General features: G+C 29.9%; 1 protein-coding gene across 1 annotated transcript; it reads right to left on the bottom strand.

The window, feature by feature from the left end:
• Positions 1-386: 386 nt before the first annotated feature.
• Positions 387-20,053, bottom strand: LOC113511967 (1-acyl-sn-glycerol-3-phosphate acyltransferase gamma-like). Its single transcript, XM_026895708.3, has 8 exons — positions 19,801-20,053; positions 19,240-19,454; positions 18,590-18,762; positions 14,728-14,889; positions 13,510-13,707; positions 4,874-5,011; positions 3,386-3,605; positions 387-3,013 (listed from the first exon to the last, which is right to left on the bottom strand). The coding sequence occupies exons 2-8, from the start codon at positions 19,418-19,420 to the stop codon at positions 2,937-2,939; spliced, it is 1,149 nt and encodes a 382-aa protein (XP_026751509.1). The 5' UTR covers positions 19,421-19,454; positions 19,801-20,053; the 3' UTR covers positions 387-2,936.
• Between the last annotated feature and the right edge of the window lie 32 nt (positions 20,054-20,085).

Below are 20,085 nucleotides of genomic sequence, written 5' to 3'. Positions count from 1 at the left end.
ACTATCCTAACTAATTCATTGTTGAATTCGTCACGATGAGCTAACTGACCTGCCTTTTCATCCTCACCTATCATTGGTACCCACCAGTGTATACCGATAGCTCTGGCTCAATTACTATGTCATTTACACCCATTAAAAAATGTTATTGTGAAATTTTGTTACGAAAAGAAAGATTAATAAAAATAAGTTTCTACTACTTCATACTAAGTAAACAGTGCATTCAATTGTCAAGTTAGTATGGAGAGGCTTAATATTTTTTGTGGCTGTTTCCATAAGAAATACATTCAGCTTCACTAGTAAAGTAGTAGTTAAAACTAGTAAAAGAATGTTATTAGTATTCTTTTTCCTAAAAGCCATCATAATAAAAGTTTTCAATAAAAGAAAAATTGATTTTAAAAGGATTTATTTTCATTTCTAGAAATTGATCCATCAACCAACTAGTAACAAGGAAATTAGTCATACAGTATATAAATAATAAAAATCTCAACAAATGTTGGCACACATTCCAATATAAAAGTCGAAAATTATACCTACCCAAGAAATTTACATCTTATCTCTTCGATTCCTTAGTATCCAATAATTACAATTTATACAAAATATACTAAATGACAAACAAATGCCAAGTCAAAATATTATTAAAATTTTCTAAATCACAAAATAATAATTTTGATCATTTTATACCAATGTTTTATACCTGCTTCATAAAATTGTATGTACCACACAGGTATGTACTAACAGTTATTATTCTGGTTTTAAGATCATAGTCTTCCATAGTAGTTCCCTACATGTATAGGCAAGTAGAATCCTATACGTGTATTTTTCAATCGGCAACTAAAAATGTTGAATCATTACATCAAGTATAGTAGTTCAACACATTTTTAAAACATTTAATATACATACAAATATGAATATTTTATGAGAATATATTAGTTTTTACACCTTGATTATTTATACTACAAGTACAGATTTCTACACAAATCACGATTTCCGTTTTTGGTTTAGTTACTTTTTTCAATATTTGGTATACGGTAATAATGATAATAGATATCTTTACATGATTCATTTGCCTGCAAATTTTATTTAATATAGATTGTATCCTGTTTACATTTCTTTTTAAAACGCAACAAAATTAACCTACAAGTTCATTATAGAACAATAAAGAATGTAGATATAAAAGACTCGATACCTCAGAGAAGAATAAAACCAAATAAATTGGCAATAATCGTAGAAGCTGAAGCTAAAGGTTCTTTTTCCATAAAAAAATTCAAGCGGACTAAATTAGTATGGGACCAACACAGAGTTAAACTCTGTTGATTGAAAAAAAGATTATTAAAAACAGTGTAAAATTGGTTATATCTATTAAATTTGTTTACATCCACAGAATAGCACCTCCCCCTGGCTAAATACTTACCTAAGAAAATATTAGTTGTATTACCTACGCAATAAAAAAACGTTATGCAATATAATAGATAATATGGCAGTATTTCTCAATTTGTATTTAATTGATAACGGCCTTCTGTCTGAAGAAAATCTTAATAATTTATTTATAATTGTGCTTTGTTACATTTTGTGCAGTTACTTTGCTGGTTAAATATATCAAGAGTACAACCACATTGTGAGAAGTACTGTTTTTTTTTTATTTGTTAATTTGTACTTTAATTTATAAAATAACATTTGTGGGAAATCACGATACAGTTATGTATGTGGATTCACATATAAACAGGATTAAATAATTAAAAAGCCGCAAATACATGGATTAGCGGGTAAATTTTTTGCCCTGTATTAAGCTAAATGGGTACTTTTCTGATGCATTATTTTGTAACGTTTCACTTCTTTTACACTTGTTTTTATTACAAGGGACAAAACACACAATTGTTAAAATGCTTACAACGCAATAATACGTGTATAAAAATACAATAATATCGGTGTTAAAATAACAAATATCACAGTTGTACTTCCCACAAATACCTGATGAACTCTAAGTATAAACCATTTCAATTTTAAATTAATTTTATGTATAATTTTTCAAATCTTATGATTTTTAAAATCTATTTTGAAAACAATATTAATGTTAGAAAAGCATTAAAAATCTATAAGTATTCTTATTTATGATTAAATTTGTAATGTATTGTAAGTTTAGTCAAGATACTAAATTAAAAAATGATATCTAAGATGTTTGCGATACATAACTATTTACTTCGTTTATTAAAAAACAATATGCGTATGTTTGATATTTAAAAATATAAAACTACATTTTTACTATTACTAAGAAAAAAAAAACACGGATATATTAGGGCAGACAAATATCATTATATATTGCCAATAATATGAATGATTTGAGATTTTGTTAAAAATATTTCAATCTTGATAATCAACGCTATGGGACCAACACTATGAGAGTAAATCTTTAAGTTAAAAACAATCATAATATCGTACCAAAAAAATATAGTCGAACTAGAACCTCCTCCTATATAAAATCTGTTGAAAACTGAGTATAAAATTAATCCGTCAATGGTATATTTTAATAAATGCTTAGATAATATATTTTGTCCATCTTTCATCAAAAATTATATACTTAGGTATACCTAGTCGTTTAAACATTAAAAAAATCTCAAAATTTACATTAATAGTAGGTACACGCTAAAATCTCTTCAGATATTCGATTCAGAATTATTTCCGTTTTAGATTTTTATAAAAATATTTATAAAACAACTGATTTATATACCATCAACAAGTATACTTATTTGCTACGATTTAAATTATTGCGAATATTTTAGTCACGTCTATCTCAAATCAGCTACGAAAACAATTATTCTCTGTCGACCTATCAGAAACGCATTTAGATAGATTTTGTAACACATATAAACCAAAATAACTAATAAAACGCCTAAACATTTTTCTGTATGGTATAGTTATGAATACTGGGACAGGGCATCTCACTTCTTTTCAGTCCCGTAAGACGATCCCTGGCTGATTTTTGACATCCCAATAGACTTTTGAAGAAGAATATAAACTGAAAAGTAATAATATTTTATTAGTAATGAGTTCTCACAAAAATTGTATCCCACTGTTTTAAACTTTAATGAAAAATTACGTTATCTAAAAGAGGGTGACTCTTTTAGAGAAATAAGTGGCCAATTTCCGAGCAACTGTATCAAGATAAAATAAACACTACATTTCAAGTTAGCTATTTGGGAACACCACATTTAATTTGGTGTAGTAGTTTTTTCATGAAACCGGACCAAACAGACAGACAAACAAAATTCTTAAAAAATATTGTTTTGGTCTCAAGACAAGGAATCTTAAAAAGCACTATCAATTAGTCTTAAAGATCTATTTATGGACATCGTCTAGTTTCTATCAGTAAAATAAGATATATACTTACAGGCAGCGAAAACAGCGGACGCAATAGAGAAGTACAAAAGCTTCCCGCTGAACAGAAGGCCAAAAAGGTAGTAAAGCATGGGCGTCAATGTAACTACCGCCCAGCCAAGCGTGTTGATTAACGAATAGATTCGACGTGACGCTTTAAACGGCTCTATTCTTTCGACGCCCGATTGTGTGAAGAAGTCCCCAGTATTTATGAATGAATCTTGCATTTTATCCTGTAATATAAGACGTAGATACAGAATCAAAATCAATTACACTGTTAAGTACTCGTTGTTATGGACTATTCTTTTGCTCAAGCTTACAAAACTGGAGATTATTGTTTCATACTCAAAAAATAAAAAATATATTCAGGAATTTTTCTTTGATGGTAAAAACAATTAACAAACCTAGACCTTGTGACATTAGTAATTTCATTCATTATATAACTAATATAAAACATATTCTGGCATTCATGGTGCGAATCAAAAAAATAATTGGAAGCAGGTAAAATTTTAACCTGCATCCTGAAGCAGTGGGTCTTACTAAATGAGCTTTCGAATGTATTTTTCATATTTTATTTAGTAATTAAAGATTGCCAAATATTTAGTAATAAATCGAATCCAAATGGTCCAAAACAAACTGGACGAAGACTTCAAATAAGAGAAATGGAATGATAGATTCACATAACGTTTACAATTGACAGTATTTTTCATTATACCTATTTAGTTACACATTTTTGTCAATTTTCATGACACAGATTTATATATGTGGACTTATGAATGACTAATAATGTTTTTTTTTTTATATAAATAAATAGCAAAAGTTTAGAGTACAGAGAATTATTTAAGTATTAATAAAAAGAACATTTTCTAATTGCTACCCATATTTAGACTTCATATCTGGAATGTAATTAATTTTCACGATCATTATCCGCATGTCTTATTGATAGCATTTTATTAATTAATTACTAAACAATGTAAAGTATAGATATTAAATTTTTAAAATTATCTTATTAGATAATTTTTAAATTTTAATATCTATTGATCTGTTGATCTACGTCGTGACAAAGATGCCGTGTGGTTCTGGTATAAAATGGGCCACCCCGTCTTTTCACATTGATGTCATAAAAGACAGGGTAGGGTAGGCAGTAGCATCCTTAGTCGCTTATACACCACAAACATAACTAAAAGTATAACTGAGGTCACCTACACTCCTGCCAAGCGTAGTAACTACTGCTAAAAACCCTTTTATGGGGGCGACATATGCTCAGCAGTGGATAGTCAACGACTGATATAATGATATGAATGACAGAGACGTAACTTCAAATCCTCTTGCTTCAATATTTTTAATCACCGCAAAGAAAAAAGTATCAGAATTATATTATCATATTTATAATACCCAATTAAATTTTAATTATTCCAATTTGCCATAATGGTTTTAGTGGCTACATTTAAAATTGTATGGACATTAGTCAGTGCTCTTTTATTTGAAGTACAATTCTTACCTTCACGACGAAAAGATCGTGCATCCATTTGGTTGCCTCGACCTCATCCTCAGGCACTTTCTCAACCGGTATCCGATCGATGTACAAATGCGCATGAACTGGCTTTCCATATAGCAAACTTGTTAATGTTGGAGGAATCTAAAAATATAATAATAAATACCAAGTGTTCAAGCAAATATTATTATTCTATTTAATTAATCTCATAACATAGGACATAATGAATATTATAATACCCGAGAGCGCGGAGGTTTAAAAGAGGCGAAAAAAAGAGGTGGAGGGACGCCGTCAAAACTTATCCTGATAGGCTCAGCCTGGGTGTCTGTCTCTACATTAGACCAGGTTTTTTTTTTTTAAATCGGAATAGTAATCCCGCCTGCATTTTACGCTGGCAAGACAGCAGAGAGATATAATAAGAGAGATTGAAAGTATGACAGTTAGCCCGTTATCACAAATTTCACCAAAATGAATTATGATAAATTCCAGAGGGAACTGCGTGGAGGTCGAACTGAAAGGGTACACTGTTAGCAATAGAGCTGTTTTTTAATAGATAAAGATGGAATAGTGCACCCGCCTTTACTAATGGAACAATGGCGGGGCAACAGTGTTGGATGAAACAAGGAGGATAACGGCAAGTCAGTTGGCCCATCGTGGCGATTTCATTAAAAATTTATCACGAAGGTTTACAAGAGGAACTGCGGTCGATATGAGAGGAATATATTGCTAGCAGCAAGTGCTGATGGGACCCCACCGCATACTAACAATACCTCTCTCCCCATTAGACCGATTATATATATTATATAGATTATACTCGAACCTGATAATTGTAAATAAAACAACAATACACATACCTAATGGACACGAATTTTATCTTTGTAAAAGTATAATATTTAGATAAAATGAACGCAGTTTATAAATAAGTACTAATTTTAATGTTATTGTTGATACACAATAAATTACAATAGCGATTACTGATAAGTCCATTATTTAGTAGTTATTTATTTATTAAATACTTTATTGCACCAATATTAAAGGACTTTGAAGAATTTTCAATAAGTATAATGTAGTACAAAAGGCGGTCTTATAGCTGAGCAATTTCTTCCAAACAACGTTTGTGTAGAAGGAATTAAAGACTAAATAGATAGTTATAATAAACTTCAGTTTTTCACCGCGTTGGCAATATATAATTTCTTTTATTAGATTAGGTAAGTTGGTTATTCTATTATTGTTTTAACGCTGATAGTAGTTTAATTACGTTTCAGGGCACATGCAATCGTAACCTCGTGTCAAGTAGGTAGTTAAGTCTTATAGTTTTTCTTTCCTTCGATTTTTTTATGCAACTTAGAATGACAAACAAGCTGACGGCCCACATGATTACTATTATTGATTATTATTATTCTATTACGATAAAGAAATCATTGATTGTAGTGATCGCAATATGACAACGTTGAATTATTTTTTTAGAATAATTATCACCTTATTTATAATTTAGATAGACATCTGAGATTATTACAAAGTAATTTTTTAACAAAATATGTTGAATTCATTCGTATCTATACTAGATATTAATAAATAATATTAATTTAGCAACAAATTTCCGCTACAAGCAACTTCGTGCAGAAGTAGGAAGCGGCACAATTGCTCCATTCATTGCTATTTGCAATAAAACGGCAACGGTGAACCGTACATTCACCCAATAACTAGTTACAGAATGGTCGCTCTTTTTATAGAGCCCTTTCAATACAAGTTATAAATTTATACACAACTATAAATATCATTAACAAAATATAAATATTATAAGAATATGTCACGGAAATTCTAAAGCGAATAATAATACGAAAACTAGGTGCGTAATTTTAAAGAATGAAACATTTTAAAAACTATATGTCGCAAAAAAATGTAATTAATAATAAAAACTCCCAGATTATCTTAAAAATTAACTAAAAAGTAAAAAAAAAAACAGTATAAATTTTATTTGAATAAGATGCAGTATAGGTCACTTGGACTACGAAAACAAATCAATTTATGAACATTCATTAAAATTAAATACGCAGTTTTGGCATCAAGTTGGATTTGTTGTAGGTGAATAATTATTTCTATAAGTTCGATTAGGTACAATATGTGTTAGAAAAGTGGCCGTACGATTAAATATCTTATATTTCGTAACTGACTATATCTCGCGGCATTGAACATGTGGATTGGTATTAAAATAACGTATACTTTATCAGTCATTTGCCTGTTGAGATTTCTCGTTGGAATAACCATTTAAGTTACTTATGGATTAATTTTCATCAATCTTGTTTTAGTGCACATACACCTATATATATTAATTTACCTAGTTACATACCAATAAAGAATTCCTATGCAACATTTAATGCTTTCGTAATCACTGATCATTAATACCTTATTAGCTATCGATATTCTAGACTTACAGCAGTCGTGGTATTTATCAGTGCTATAACTGTTTGATAACATTAATTGGTACCTTCTTAAATTTTGTCGGTGAATTGGTCTGCATGCATTTAAATTGTAAATTAATCTACTGGAATATATTACCGATCTGGATAAAAATATAAAAACAAAATCCTAGTAGATACCTAGTTTTTTCTAGGACAAGGTCTAATGAGACACGATACGTTTAACAGCCACAATTGAGTATACGTAGAAAACGAACATTCATATTTTTTTACGCACAATCATTTTTTGTTATTATATACTGTTCAGTAGGTAAGTATTTCCGGAATTATTTTCATGGTCAACAAGTATTTTCATACTTGCGTATTTGTGTAAACGCGACAATTTTTAGTTTTTACTAGATATAATTTCAATTTTACGTTTCTGATATATACTACCACGTACGATAATTTATTACTGTCATGTATTAATAAGGCAACAGAATAAATACCTAAGTATTTCGTACCTAAGTAATAGAAATTGCGCGTGATAGATATTTCTTTTAATAATGTTAGTTTTCTTAAACGTATTGTGCCAATCTACCCTTATATATAAAGACCAGACTGACGACTTTAAAAGTAATAAATTATTAAAATTGGGTTTTGCTGGAAGAGAACTCTTATTTACTTAACTCTTTATTGCACCAGAAACAAAAATAAATAATTTATAAAAAAAAAAATTAGGTGTAATACAGTAGCATAAAGTACAGATTATAATATATACATAAAGATACAAAAGCCGGTCTTATCGCTAGGGCAATCTCTTACAGACAACCTTTGGTTAAAGGAGAACAGATAGAAGTTAAGTTAACAGAGTTAAGCTCGCCGGTTGTACATCATTCAAAATAAATTATAACAATGTAATTTTTGTTTACAATAAAGTGTAAAATATAAACAAATAAAATTAATGTTATTATACCAAATTCTGCAGTAAATAATTCTTATAGTGTATATTAAACATTAATAAATATTTTAATTGATTTTATAAGTATTTATTATGATGATACTTAAATAAAAAGAAATAAAACTGTAAGAACACGTGGCCTCACTGATTTGTCCACTTGAATTCGGCCGTGTGGATAAAAAAGGTTTTGCTTGGGTAGGGAGGCACTTCTTGTAAACCATAAATTTGAACTGGTATCATATCGATCTTCCTATCAACGTATTAGATACGGAGTAGCACAAGGCAGTGTTTTCGGACCCTTGTTATTAATGCTTCATATAAATGGCATTATAATGATATAATTAAACACCAGTACTTCTTATTTTCAGATGATATATTGATTGTAATACCTGACACTGACAAGAATATTAATTATGACATTAAAGTAAATTTGACAATTAAAGCGATTCTCAATACAGATAAAACCAAATACATGCAATTTTTAAATTATATAAATAAAAGTAAAAAATGGAATATAGATATACAGGGACAATACATAAAATTTGTAGGACTTAAATTAGACCAACACTGCAACTGGAAATTAGGTGTAGTAGATGTTAAAAAAATTAAATGAGTATTTGACGAAAAATTAATCAACTCGATATATCTATATATTAATACATGAAGCAAAAATTTTGTAACCTTTTTACAAAGATTGCACGGATGGAGGAGTATGAAATTATAGTTATATAGAGAAAGAGTGCAGAATGCTAATTTTTTTTTAATTATGCATAAAAAATACATTAAATAAATAAAAAAAATATATACACACTACCATGTATTTGACGCACACACATATATATACTCTTTTGTTCATTGTTAAAGTCTGTAGTTAAATTGAGAATAGATTTATATTGTGTTTTTAATATTATTTGTCTATAGTCTTACTGAATGTCAAACATAACCATAATAAATTAATTTATCATAATATATACAATAGTCGAATTTCGACCACTGGGTGACCACTAGTTAACATTATTGTGCTTATCGAATTGACATTAATTGTTCCAATATAATATTGTGATGTTAATACAGTATTGGGTCTTTAACAATACCTAACATAATTTAACCAATTTAAGGTAATTTACATAAACGGAATGATAATCTTGACATAATCGATTGACTGGTGCATTGAATATAGTAGGTACCTATTGTTATTGTTTATACGTTGATGAATATAATGGGGGCAAATAAATGATTAAATTAACATTGATGTGCTGAAAGTACATATACAAAAAAAAATAGTATTAATAAATATATATAGCCCCAAAAAAAAAAACTGCGACTTTATTGTAAAAACACATTTACTCGTATGTGTGACGTTTCATATACACATAGGTAGGTAAATACACAGGTACCTAAACACAAGTACGTTTATTTATTCAAATACTTTAGAAAACAGAATCGTATTTTAAAATAAGATGATTTATGCTTCGCAACAAGTAATTAACACTTTATAAACAAAAACGATAGCCTAATTGTCATAAAATTAATATGGAACCAGACCAAGAAAACAAAATATACCGTTTGTAAAAAAAATTATCATGTGTTTCAGATTGGCAACGTAATAGCGTAACATAATTTAAAAAACAGACTAATTCCTCCTTTTTGTTAATTATCTAAAAAGGATATCGAACAAAGGCATGATATAGATAACCTTTAGGCAAGAAAGATAATAAATTTACCAATAGTGATTAACTCATAGAATCATTGACATAAAAATTTATAATAATCTTTATGATTTTCTATGGTGATCCACCCCACTCATTGCTTCTCAAGACTCGAAACCAAACCTTTAATCATATTCAATTCAATTTATTTATTCGCTACAATACTACATTGTGTTGAATATTTTTCATAGGTTCGGTTTCGAGTGTAAAGCCATCTGTATCTATCGAGCTCTTTTTTCACAAATTGAAAGACGTTACTTCATCATTATCACTATCATCATTACATAGTATAAAACAAAGTCGCTGTCGCTGTCTGTCCGTCCCTATGTATGCTTAAATATTTAAAAATACGCAACGGATTTTGCAGCGGTTTTTTTTTAATAAATAAAGTGATTCAAGAGGAAGGTTTGTATGTATAATACATGCATAATATTGAAGAGAAACACTGATAAATTTAGAGGTTTCTAATGTGACGTGAAGTAATGTGTACGCGCGCGAAGCCGGGGCGGGTCACTAGTCAAAAATAAATTCCTGCGTGCACATAATATTTGTATATAAGCAAATAAGTCTTTGCTTATTTATTAGTATCCGGCTGTTGATCTTACGATACATCGCAGTCAAAGTTCACTATTTCACAATCATAACTAACATTATACGAATGTTAAAACGATAAAATGTAAAGAAAAAATTATATTACTATGCGTTTATTATTTTGTATCTATCTTCTTATTCTACTTTATTTAATTGCAATTAATGTAACAATTACACAAATACATTTAATATAAATTGTAATTTAGATTTGATTGAACGGATGTGTAGTTGTGACAGTATTATACTTTTAACACTATAGAAAATTTAAGATATATTTGTAAATAAATTAAAAATTATATTGACTACACGGTTTTTCTTTTTATTTAATAAATACTTCCTATAAGATACCATTTTAATACTTAAATCGGAATCTAAAATTACAGGGCAATTTTAAAACAATAATTAAATAACAGCCTGCCAACAGGTAATAACGATAATGACCAGGCAATTCCAATAAAAAATATTCATTTAATTAAAATGCGGTAATTGTTTCTGCAATATTGCTTTGAATTCTTCCATATTTACCTACATATATTCCATAACGCTTAACGATATAAATTGCCCAATATACAGTAAGTATAATTTTTAACAACATCTGTTTGTTCTATCTACATCTATACTAATATTATAAAAAGAAATGAATAAACTCAAAAACTACTTTGCCGATTTCAAAAATTCTTTCATCATTAGAAAACTACATTCACCCTGAGTAACATAGGCTATATGTATTGTTAGAAAAGATTAGAGATCTTTACTAAAACTTTAGTAACGTAACTCAAGGTGTAAAAAATACTATATCTTTCGTCGCGTGCGCTGCGAAAACTATTGGTGATAGAACAAAAGTATGTTTTACAATATTGAAGAAAATATCACTAACTACAAAAAACTTCGCGATACTATATGTCCAACTACTATCGTTACGTCACAATAACCACTTTTTACATTTGGAAAGTTGATCGAAATACCGACCAAAATTACACCATGTTATTCATACTTCTACTAAATCCTTATCCAAATAAATCATATTGTTTTCAAAACTGTTTTAATTTATGTAGATTACTTTTTGAACTGTTTAAATCGGCTACTCCATTAAATAGATATTACGAATTTAGGAAGTCATAGAAATAGAAAAAATAATGCTGTCGCGTTGTACATGTTATTCATGGCTATTTATTAATCCTTATCCAAATAAATTATTATGTATTCAAAACTGTTTCAATACCAGATTTGAATTTTTCAAATCGTAGGTATATTCCATTTGAAAGATATGTTAAAAAGTCAGATATACATAGAAAAGGCGCCGTCAGCCGCCCGCGCCATGTCGGCCGCGTGGCTAGCTAGCCAGGCATTATAGCGGCGCGGGAGAGGGGCAGGTGGGGGGGGGGCACATCTATGAAATAGGTAGTTAGGTAGGATCAGATAAAAATATAAAATATTGTTAAAATGTCCACCCGTGCGAAGCCGGAGTGGGCCACTAATATATTATATATAATCTGTTATTCTTCGCTTTTTTATTATTATTTTTTATTAAATAAATAACTCCATATGTTGGTGCGGCTTATGAGAATGGAATTATAACATCGTTATTAAGAAACTTATTCCAGGACTGAACAGATTTAATTGACCGTGTAAGCTTATCTTAATGGAAACATTAATATACGTAAACAATGCGAAAGTTTACAATTCACTACTAACGTTAACAAGAGTTCAATATCAAGCAATAATAAGATATTCAATACCGTATTCAATTACTTGCAGTTATTTCATTAATAATACTGAAATACACCAACAGAACCACGGTATACTGTCATGTTCACACACCATGGTACTGTTAATATTTTTAAGTTTCAGGTTTTACCACACTCCATCAGGACTACCTGATGGAGTGTGGTAAAACCTGAAACTTAAACCGGGAACTATCCTCAATTGTGAATTGAAATCTTATAAGAATGATAACCCTTTAAAGATCCATTAATTTAGTGGTCAATAACTTAGATAAATAAAGATTTAATTATGGAAGATATGATAGTACATATTTAATTATATATATAATATATAATTAATTTAATTATATATATAACAGCGTAATTAATTTGTGATAGGAAGACGTTATTTGCTGTTTATTCTGAATATATTAGGGAACTATACGCGTCACAGTATATTCTTTTGTACCCACAGTCTTGTATGAACAAGTGGTAACTTAAAATATAATTTTTTACTTGACATTTTTTATTAATATGCGTCAGCTTGTTTTGCATTTCACGTAAGTAAAAAAAATGATGCGAGACGGACTCGCGTACCGAGTATTCCGTACAAAGAATATTTTGTTGTATAACTACAAATTTACGGTTTTCTGATTTTTCCCATTACTTGTACTGTACGACATTACTTCTTGCCAAATTTCATGTTTCTAGGTCAAAAGAAAGAACCCTATAGGTTTTGATTCCCTCGCAAATGTCAAAATATATGCAATCCCTATAAAATATGAAAAAATCAAACCCCTAAAGTTGACATAGAAGATAGATCTTTACAGCTTAAAGGGATTGCAAACTTGAGTTATCTATATATAAAAAAATTTATGCCACTTTTCGTTGTAATTTTATAACTCAAGAACGGGCTCACCTATCCAAACCAAATGTTTAGGCTTTGTTCGGACTATTTAGTAGATGGTTTATGTGAAGTTTGCACAAAATCGATCAAGCGGTTCTTCATTTATCACATTTTTTGTAACAAATGAAATCAATAAATGGCGGATCATTTTGTTAATTGGGATTTTTGTGTTAAATTCAAACTTTTTTTAAGATCCCCTTGTCTTCTTGTGCTGTCAAATTGAAACTTTTTTCAGTGTTGACAGTATAATTAAAATAGTTAGCAATTTTTTTTTAGTAAATTAATTTCATGTTTTTTTTTATTATTTCACTTTATATGTAGCGAAGCACGTACCGGGCCGCTAATATCATATAACAATAATAACAATCTTACCTTGCTTTCACTGAATGCTAACTGTATATTGTAAATGGCTGGTATTTTTCCTCTGAAAAACTGTAAACTTGTAGTGAAACCTCTTGTTCTGGGCGTCAAATGATGTTTAAGTAAAGGTAAGTTCTTCTCTCTGGCGAAATTTAATGATGCTTCGTGTTTTTTCTTTGTGTAACGTGTCCCTTCTGGAGTTAATAATAGCTGTAAAATAATATTTGAATTGTAGCATTATTCTTTCCTTTGAAAGAAATTACCAACAGTCGTTGGAAACTGCAGAGTTATGCGAAACCTGTCCTCCTAAAAATCCTTAACGCGCATTTTCATTACAAAAAATGTTTTTAATATTATTTTATAGCGGTGATTATTCATAAAGGACAATTGTGTAAGGACCAACTACAGCAAGATGATAATACTTTATAATATACAAATCGAAATCATTAGTAAAAATTTTATAACCAGTTCTACATACTAATGCAGTTGAATATTAAATATATAGGTTAGGACTATTTAGATCCATTATAGTATAATTTAAAAAATACTCTTTAATTGTGACTAATTAATATAGGTCTAATATGTGAATAAACTTGGCAAATTCAGTTAAGATTTTGCAAATTTTTCGCAAAGGTATATAATAATATACAGTTAACTTGAAACAGTACACATGAAGTTACTTAAAAACAAAAATTGTGTGAATGCCCTTTAAATTAAATTATCTAACGATGCCCATTCCATTCGTTATTATAATATACAAGGCAATTATAAGTCCCGGATATCAATTGTGACGCGCGTCGGTTAATGTAATAAAGAGTAATAGACGCTTATGACTTACGAGTCATCACGTATCGTGAGGGAAATAGTGCAGCTGTGAATATTATTAATACGGCACTCTACTAGTACCACCAAGTCATTATTAATAATAGTGTTAAAAAGAATCATCAAAACCGAAATAAAAGTTCTTACATTTAAATCTGTAAAAAAAAAATACGTAAAAAGTAATTCAAAACTAGTCTTTAATTACTTCACTACTTTTTTTTTATTTTCTGTTTTCTCTAGACTACAATGTGGGGTTTTTCTAAATGAATGTATTAAGGGTTCCTCAGGGTCGGTAACGCGCACATCGGCACAGCATCGCACGGCAACGTAACATCCTTAAGCATAAGACAGGCGTCCGTGTATGCTTGTTTGCTAACTTCATGGTATACAACAAAAAAAAAAACTTACCCATACTGGATCTGGATAATCGCAAATTTCTGATATCTGATGTTTTATAATTTCCTTATCTTTTTCAAACGACCTTTCAAGGAAAACAAATTCGGAAAACTTCCACATCCAACCGATAGGAGGTAAGTATTGGATAGATTTTTTCGCATATGCCTTGCAATTCTATAATAAAACAATATTTATGAATATATTAGTCAATTCTTGATCCAATTACGAATAGCACACATATTACTTTATAGTTGCGTCCAACACCCTTAAATTATACTTAGTCTCTAGATTCTAGGAATATTTGATAAGGTTGCGTATTTTCTCAAATTTTCATTCATTCAGTAAGAGTCCCTGCCATGGCAAACAATTTCAATTACAAGGATCTAGTTTGAAGTTTAAAAATCACTATTACGGCTATTTAGCTTCTAGTCTTGATTTGTTAACTTTAGAGTGTTATTGATAATCCTATTTCACTAATATCTTGCTTGTTCATATTACATTAACTAGTTATAAAAACTTTAAAATACGGGAAAGTGTGTTGTTAATAGCAATAAAATATGTCTTGTATTTTTGACTAAACTTTAATATTTTATATTACAAATACATATATACTTTATTACTGCATCCTGCTATTTACAACAGGTTATGGGCCAGCTTTGTAGGTAGAAAATTTTCATGATATCTAACAAGAGTAATTCGCCGATCTCCTTTGAAAAACTTAAAAGACGGGTGAACTATGTAGATTTGAAATTTGCTATGCAGAATGCTTTTATTTTTTTAAAATCCATGAAAATGTATTTGTGGATATAGTGCAGATGATAGCTTATAACCTGAAATAAGAAAACGGCTGGACGACAAGGATATATTATCGATTTGCGTTGAAAAATATTATTTTTCTTATCTGATGGGAGCTAAAACTGCAAAACAAGCTTGTAATGCTCTGGAAGGTGCCTATGATAATAAACATCTTGGTATGAAATTGAAGACGTTACGTAGTCTTTGTTCAATCAAACTGGACTTTGTTGGTATGGAGGCGTGCGTCGATCAAGTTTTGTTGTATGCTCTACAATTAGCAAGCATGAATAACCCTTTTGATGAGTTTCTTGGGGTAATTATGCTGCAAGGTTTACCATCGGAGTACGAATCCATGATAATGGTACGTGAGCACTCGGAAGTTGTAATATCAGTTGGTTTAGTGAAGACTTAATTATTACAAGATAAGCGTGCTTGTTTTCTTGCAAGAAGAGCACTTCAGCTTCGAGTACAGAGAACGAGTAACGTGGATGGAGACAGAGATGAGTTAAAGAATACGAAGCAGACTTCTTGCCGTAAGAAAGAACCATGGTGCTAGAAGTATAGACAGAAAGGGCACCTGAAAAGAGATTGTCGTAGCAAAAAGAGTTTTTCTAGAAACTGTTTTGTCGACATACACTGCTAGTGCAGACACAGAAAGTTCGTTGACTTGGGAGCCACAAATCATGTGACTGGACGATATGATCTGATGAATAATTTCATATCGCGTGATTTTTTAGCAACTATGGCTACTGGTGAAAAAGGCTTCGTTTACTGAGGTGGAGTATATAGTAATATTGGAAGCGGTAAGAGAAGCAGTGTACGTCTGTGGCTTACTCTCTGAGCTGACAGGGCATACTATCGCTATAGTATAATATCGCGGCAATCAATCAGCTGTCAAACAACTGCTGGTCAATCCAGGATTAAGAGGGCGTGTTGGAGTTTTAATACTGGCTACTGACACTGAAGTTTTTTAGAACGATGCATTAAAACTCCAACAAAGTGGAAAGATGAGAACTCGAATTTAACCAATTTTTACATTTTTATACTTTTACTATTCTGTAAATCAGTAATTAAATAGTATAGTAACAATAAAATCAAAGTTTACTTGTTTTAATCTAATTTCTAGGTAAAAGGCGACATAATATCTATTTTTAGAACATACAATAGATAACTTTTAATTAAATCCATTTTATGTTCTTCAAACTTATCGCTTACTATTATTATCTATGTAATAGCCTAATACGATTTACAGACAATGACCGATACCTGTATCATCGATATTGTGACACCTGCGTTATCTTACCATCAAAATGATAACGAAATCGTATTTTCTCAAACCAACAAACAACATAAAATACCTTTACAACATCATTCAATGTCTGTCTGTCAGTCATTTTATAATTCGGATTGACATAAAATTGTTGAAATTTGCCATGTTTTTTGACCATCAAACATACATAAGGACACTTATATACCTATCTATAAAAATAATTTATATTAAATTTCAGCAATCTTTGTAAATTATTAAAATGCACCTTAATAAAGCACTTTAAATGTATACTTTCCAAGTTAAACTCAAAACTGTTACCAAAATTTACCTTCTACTTGTGCCTGAAATTTAAAATCGAAATTTTTATTAATGACTAATAATTTTTGCTTCTTAATTATATACAATTTGAGAAACTAATGTAATTCAATAATTGACATGCTATATTTAAACACAATCTAACTTCACTTTTTATAGTACAAAACACTCAGTCTATGAGGTCAATAGTCACATTTGACCAATTGTTTATATGATAATTAAAATGATAAACATACATAATTAATACTGTGGAAGTAAATAATAATAATACGGAAAGTAATAACGCTTTTAATATTGTGGACTTTGATGTACTTCTCGGTATTCTTTCCAAATTTAATTTCTCATCATTGGCTCTGGCCTGGTTCCGATCATATTTTTCTGGTCGGCGCCAATTGGTATGTGTTGTGTGTGTGTGGTGTGTTGATGACTGTTGTTCTGACTGGTGTGGGATTAATGCAGGTGTCTCTCAGGGTGGGGTTTTTTCGCCTATACTGTTCTCAATTTTCATTAATGGAATTACGTCCGCTCTCATCCCTTCGTATCATTTATATGCAGATGACTTACAATTATATACTGCAACAGCAATTTCAACCTAACTAATGCTGTAGATATAATTAATAATGATTTGAACGTTTTTGCTACATGGACGAAAGATTTTGGGCTTTTAGTTAACACAGCTAAATCTCAAGCAGTCATTATAGGTAGATTTAATTTTATTATTAAACTTCGGGATTTAGCAGTTCCCAACATTATTTATGACGGAAAAATAATCTCATATTCCACTACTTTTAAAAGTTTGGAAATTGTCATTATTCAGATACTTTCATGGGATCATAAATGAAGTAAGTCGAAAAATCCATGCATTGTTACACTCCTTAAGGCACCTGCAGAACTTCCTTCCTTTCGGAATTAAACTATTACTGGCTCAATCTCTTTTTCTTTCTATCCTAGGCTATGCTGATGTTGCCTACATAGATCCCACACAGGAACTTGTTGATCAGCTTAAGTGACTGCTAAACCAATGTATTAGATACATCTATAACCTTCGAAAGCTCGACCACATATCTGGTTATGGCAGTCAACTCAAGTGGCTTCCAATCAGCCTATGGAGTAATGTCCACATTCCTACTCTTCTTTTCAATATCCTTTTTAATCCAACATATTTACATTACCTTCGGGAAAGGTTTAATTTTTGCATTGTGTCCAATATAAATTATGTACAATAAAGATTTCACAATACAATACATAATACACATTCTCAAAATGATATACATATCAAATTACAACAAACATGGAAATATATTTTACTAGCATTTACACTGCTTTTACATTAGTATTTATTTATCATAGGTGTTTAATGAAACTGTATGTACTGTCAACCAGTTTTACTTGAATGGTTGCTTTGGTTTGAAGTATGGGATATGGTAGTGTTTACCTATGCTGAATAAATATTTATCAAAAACCACATTTAAATAAATACAATTTAATACTCACCCCCAGAACTTGGATGCCATCACAGAACTGCCAACCCATAAGCCAGTCTATTTCAAAACTATGATTCATGATAAGATAACCATGTTCTTTTCCATAGAATTTATCATATTCATCTTTCTTTATGTATATAGACATTGTTGTCCCAGACCACCATTCTGACATAAATACTAATTCTGTAAGAATTTAAGAATTTTTAGTGCCACTAAAAACCATAAATAATAAGGCATAATAATAATGTCAACTGCAAAAATTTGGAACAAGGGGTAAGAAAATATTGTGCCTAAATATATAAAGTTACTAACTTTGTTTACTTAGCCCATGGTTTCACACATTCAAGGATAAATGGTTATAAGGAATGTCTGTGATTTTCAACATTTTGGGTACAAAGTGTTTTAGGATGATTTAATTTTTTCCCACATTTTATGTATTTATACAAACTATCATCTTTATTCACCACGATGGGCTAAGTGACCTGCTCTTTCATCTCACCTATCATCCCTTACTGGTGTTCCATCAGTGTATACTGTTAGGCGGGGTTACCATTCCATTATCATCCATTGAGAAAAAAGCTTGATTGCTACTTCTTGATGCATAAAAAAATATTCTTGTAACTTAAAAAGCAAAGCAAAAACAAGCATTATTATACTTACGACAATAAAATGAGTATGAAAGATAGTAATTTATTTTCCTGTATAGTATTTTATTAAACGGCTTCAGACCAAAGTATAAAATGGCCTGGATAAAACTTAATATGATACCAGATGTGAAATATGATATTGCAAAACATAAATGTACAAGAGTAGACCTCTTCAAAACCCTTAGGTCAATCATTTTATATGTCACCGCTTTCTAACAGACATATAATCTGAAACAAAATTATAAATTAAATACCTACTTACTATATAAATTAAATACACACGTACTGAATTTTGAAATCATATTATATATAATTTTGTAAGAACTATTTGGCTAATATTATTGAGAAATAAAATTAATTATATTCAAGAAAAACAGTAGTATTTTCTTATTCAAAGTCATGTTCTTTGGAAAAAATAAATTCGAAATTTTCATTTGTTATTTTTGCGTCGTAATAAAAAGGTAAAAATAAAAAATGTAAGTTTAAATACATTGATAGAGCAAAATTCTAGTGACGATAAAAAATTTATTAAAAGTCACAATAAAATCATTATAAAAATATTATTATAACAGACCGAAAAACGTGTTGTTTGGACTAAAAAATTATTCACGGTACCACTACAGATCAAAGAGACTATGGCCACCACTAATTTGCTTGCAAAAACAAGAACTTAATTTTTAAAGAGAAAATTATAATTTAAGATAAGAGAATACAACAATGACAAAACATTCTCAAGAAGTGAATCCAATAAAGAACAAAAACGATGAATGGTAATGGATGGATTAATAAGTATACAGAAGATAGGTAGGTACTGACTGAAGACACTAGACAGATCTTCAGGGTTTACAGATGCGAATTT

This window comes from Galleria mellonella, unplaced genomic scaffold (genome assembly GCF_026898425.1).
Source record: "Galleria mellonella isolate WM207_F2 unplaced genomic scaffold, CSIRO_AGI_GalMel_v1 utg213, whole genome shotgun sequence".
Lineage (NCBI taxonomy): Eukaryota > Metazoa > Arthropoda > Insecta > Lepidoptera > Pyralidae > Galleria > Galleria mellonella.
This window is presented reverse-complemented; position numbering and strand designations above follow the sequence as displayed.

Coding starts and splice junctions, on each gene's coding strand:
- LOC113511967 (XM_026895708.3), bottom strand. CDS start 19,420: ATGATTGACCTAAGGGTTTTGAAGAGGTCTACTCTTGTACATTTATGT. Junction 18,763..19,239: donor TTCATACTCATTTTATTGTC/GTAAGTATAATA, acceptor AAATTCTTACAG/AATTAGTATTTATGTCAGAA. Junction 14,890..18,589: donor ATGGCATCCAAGTTCTGGGG/GTGAGTATTAAA, acceptor GTTTTATTATAG/AATTGCAAGGCATATGCGAA.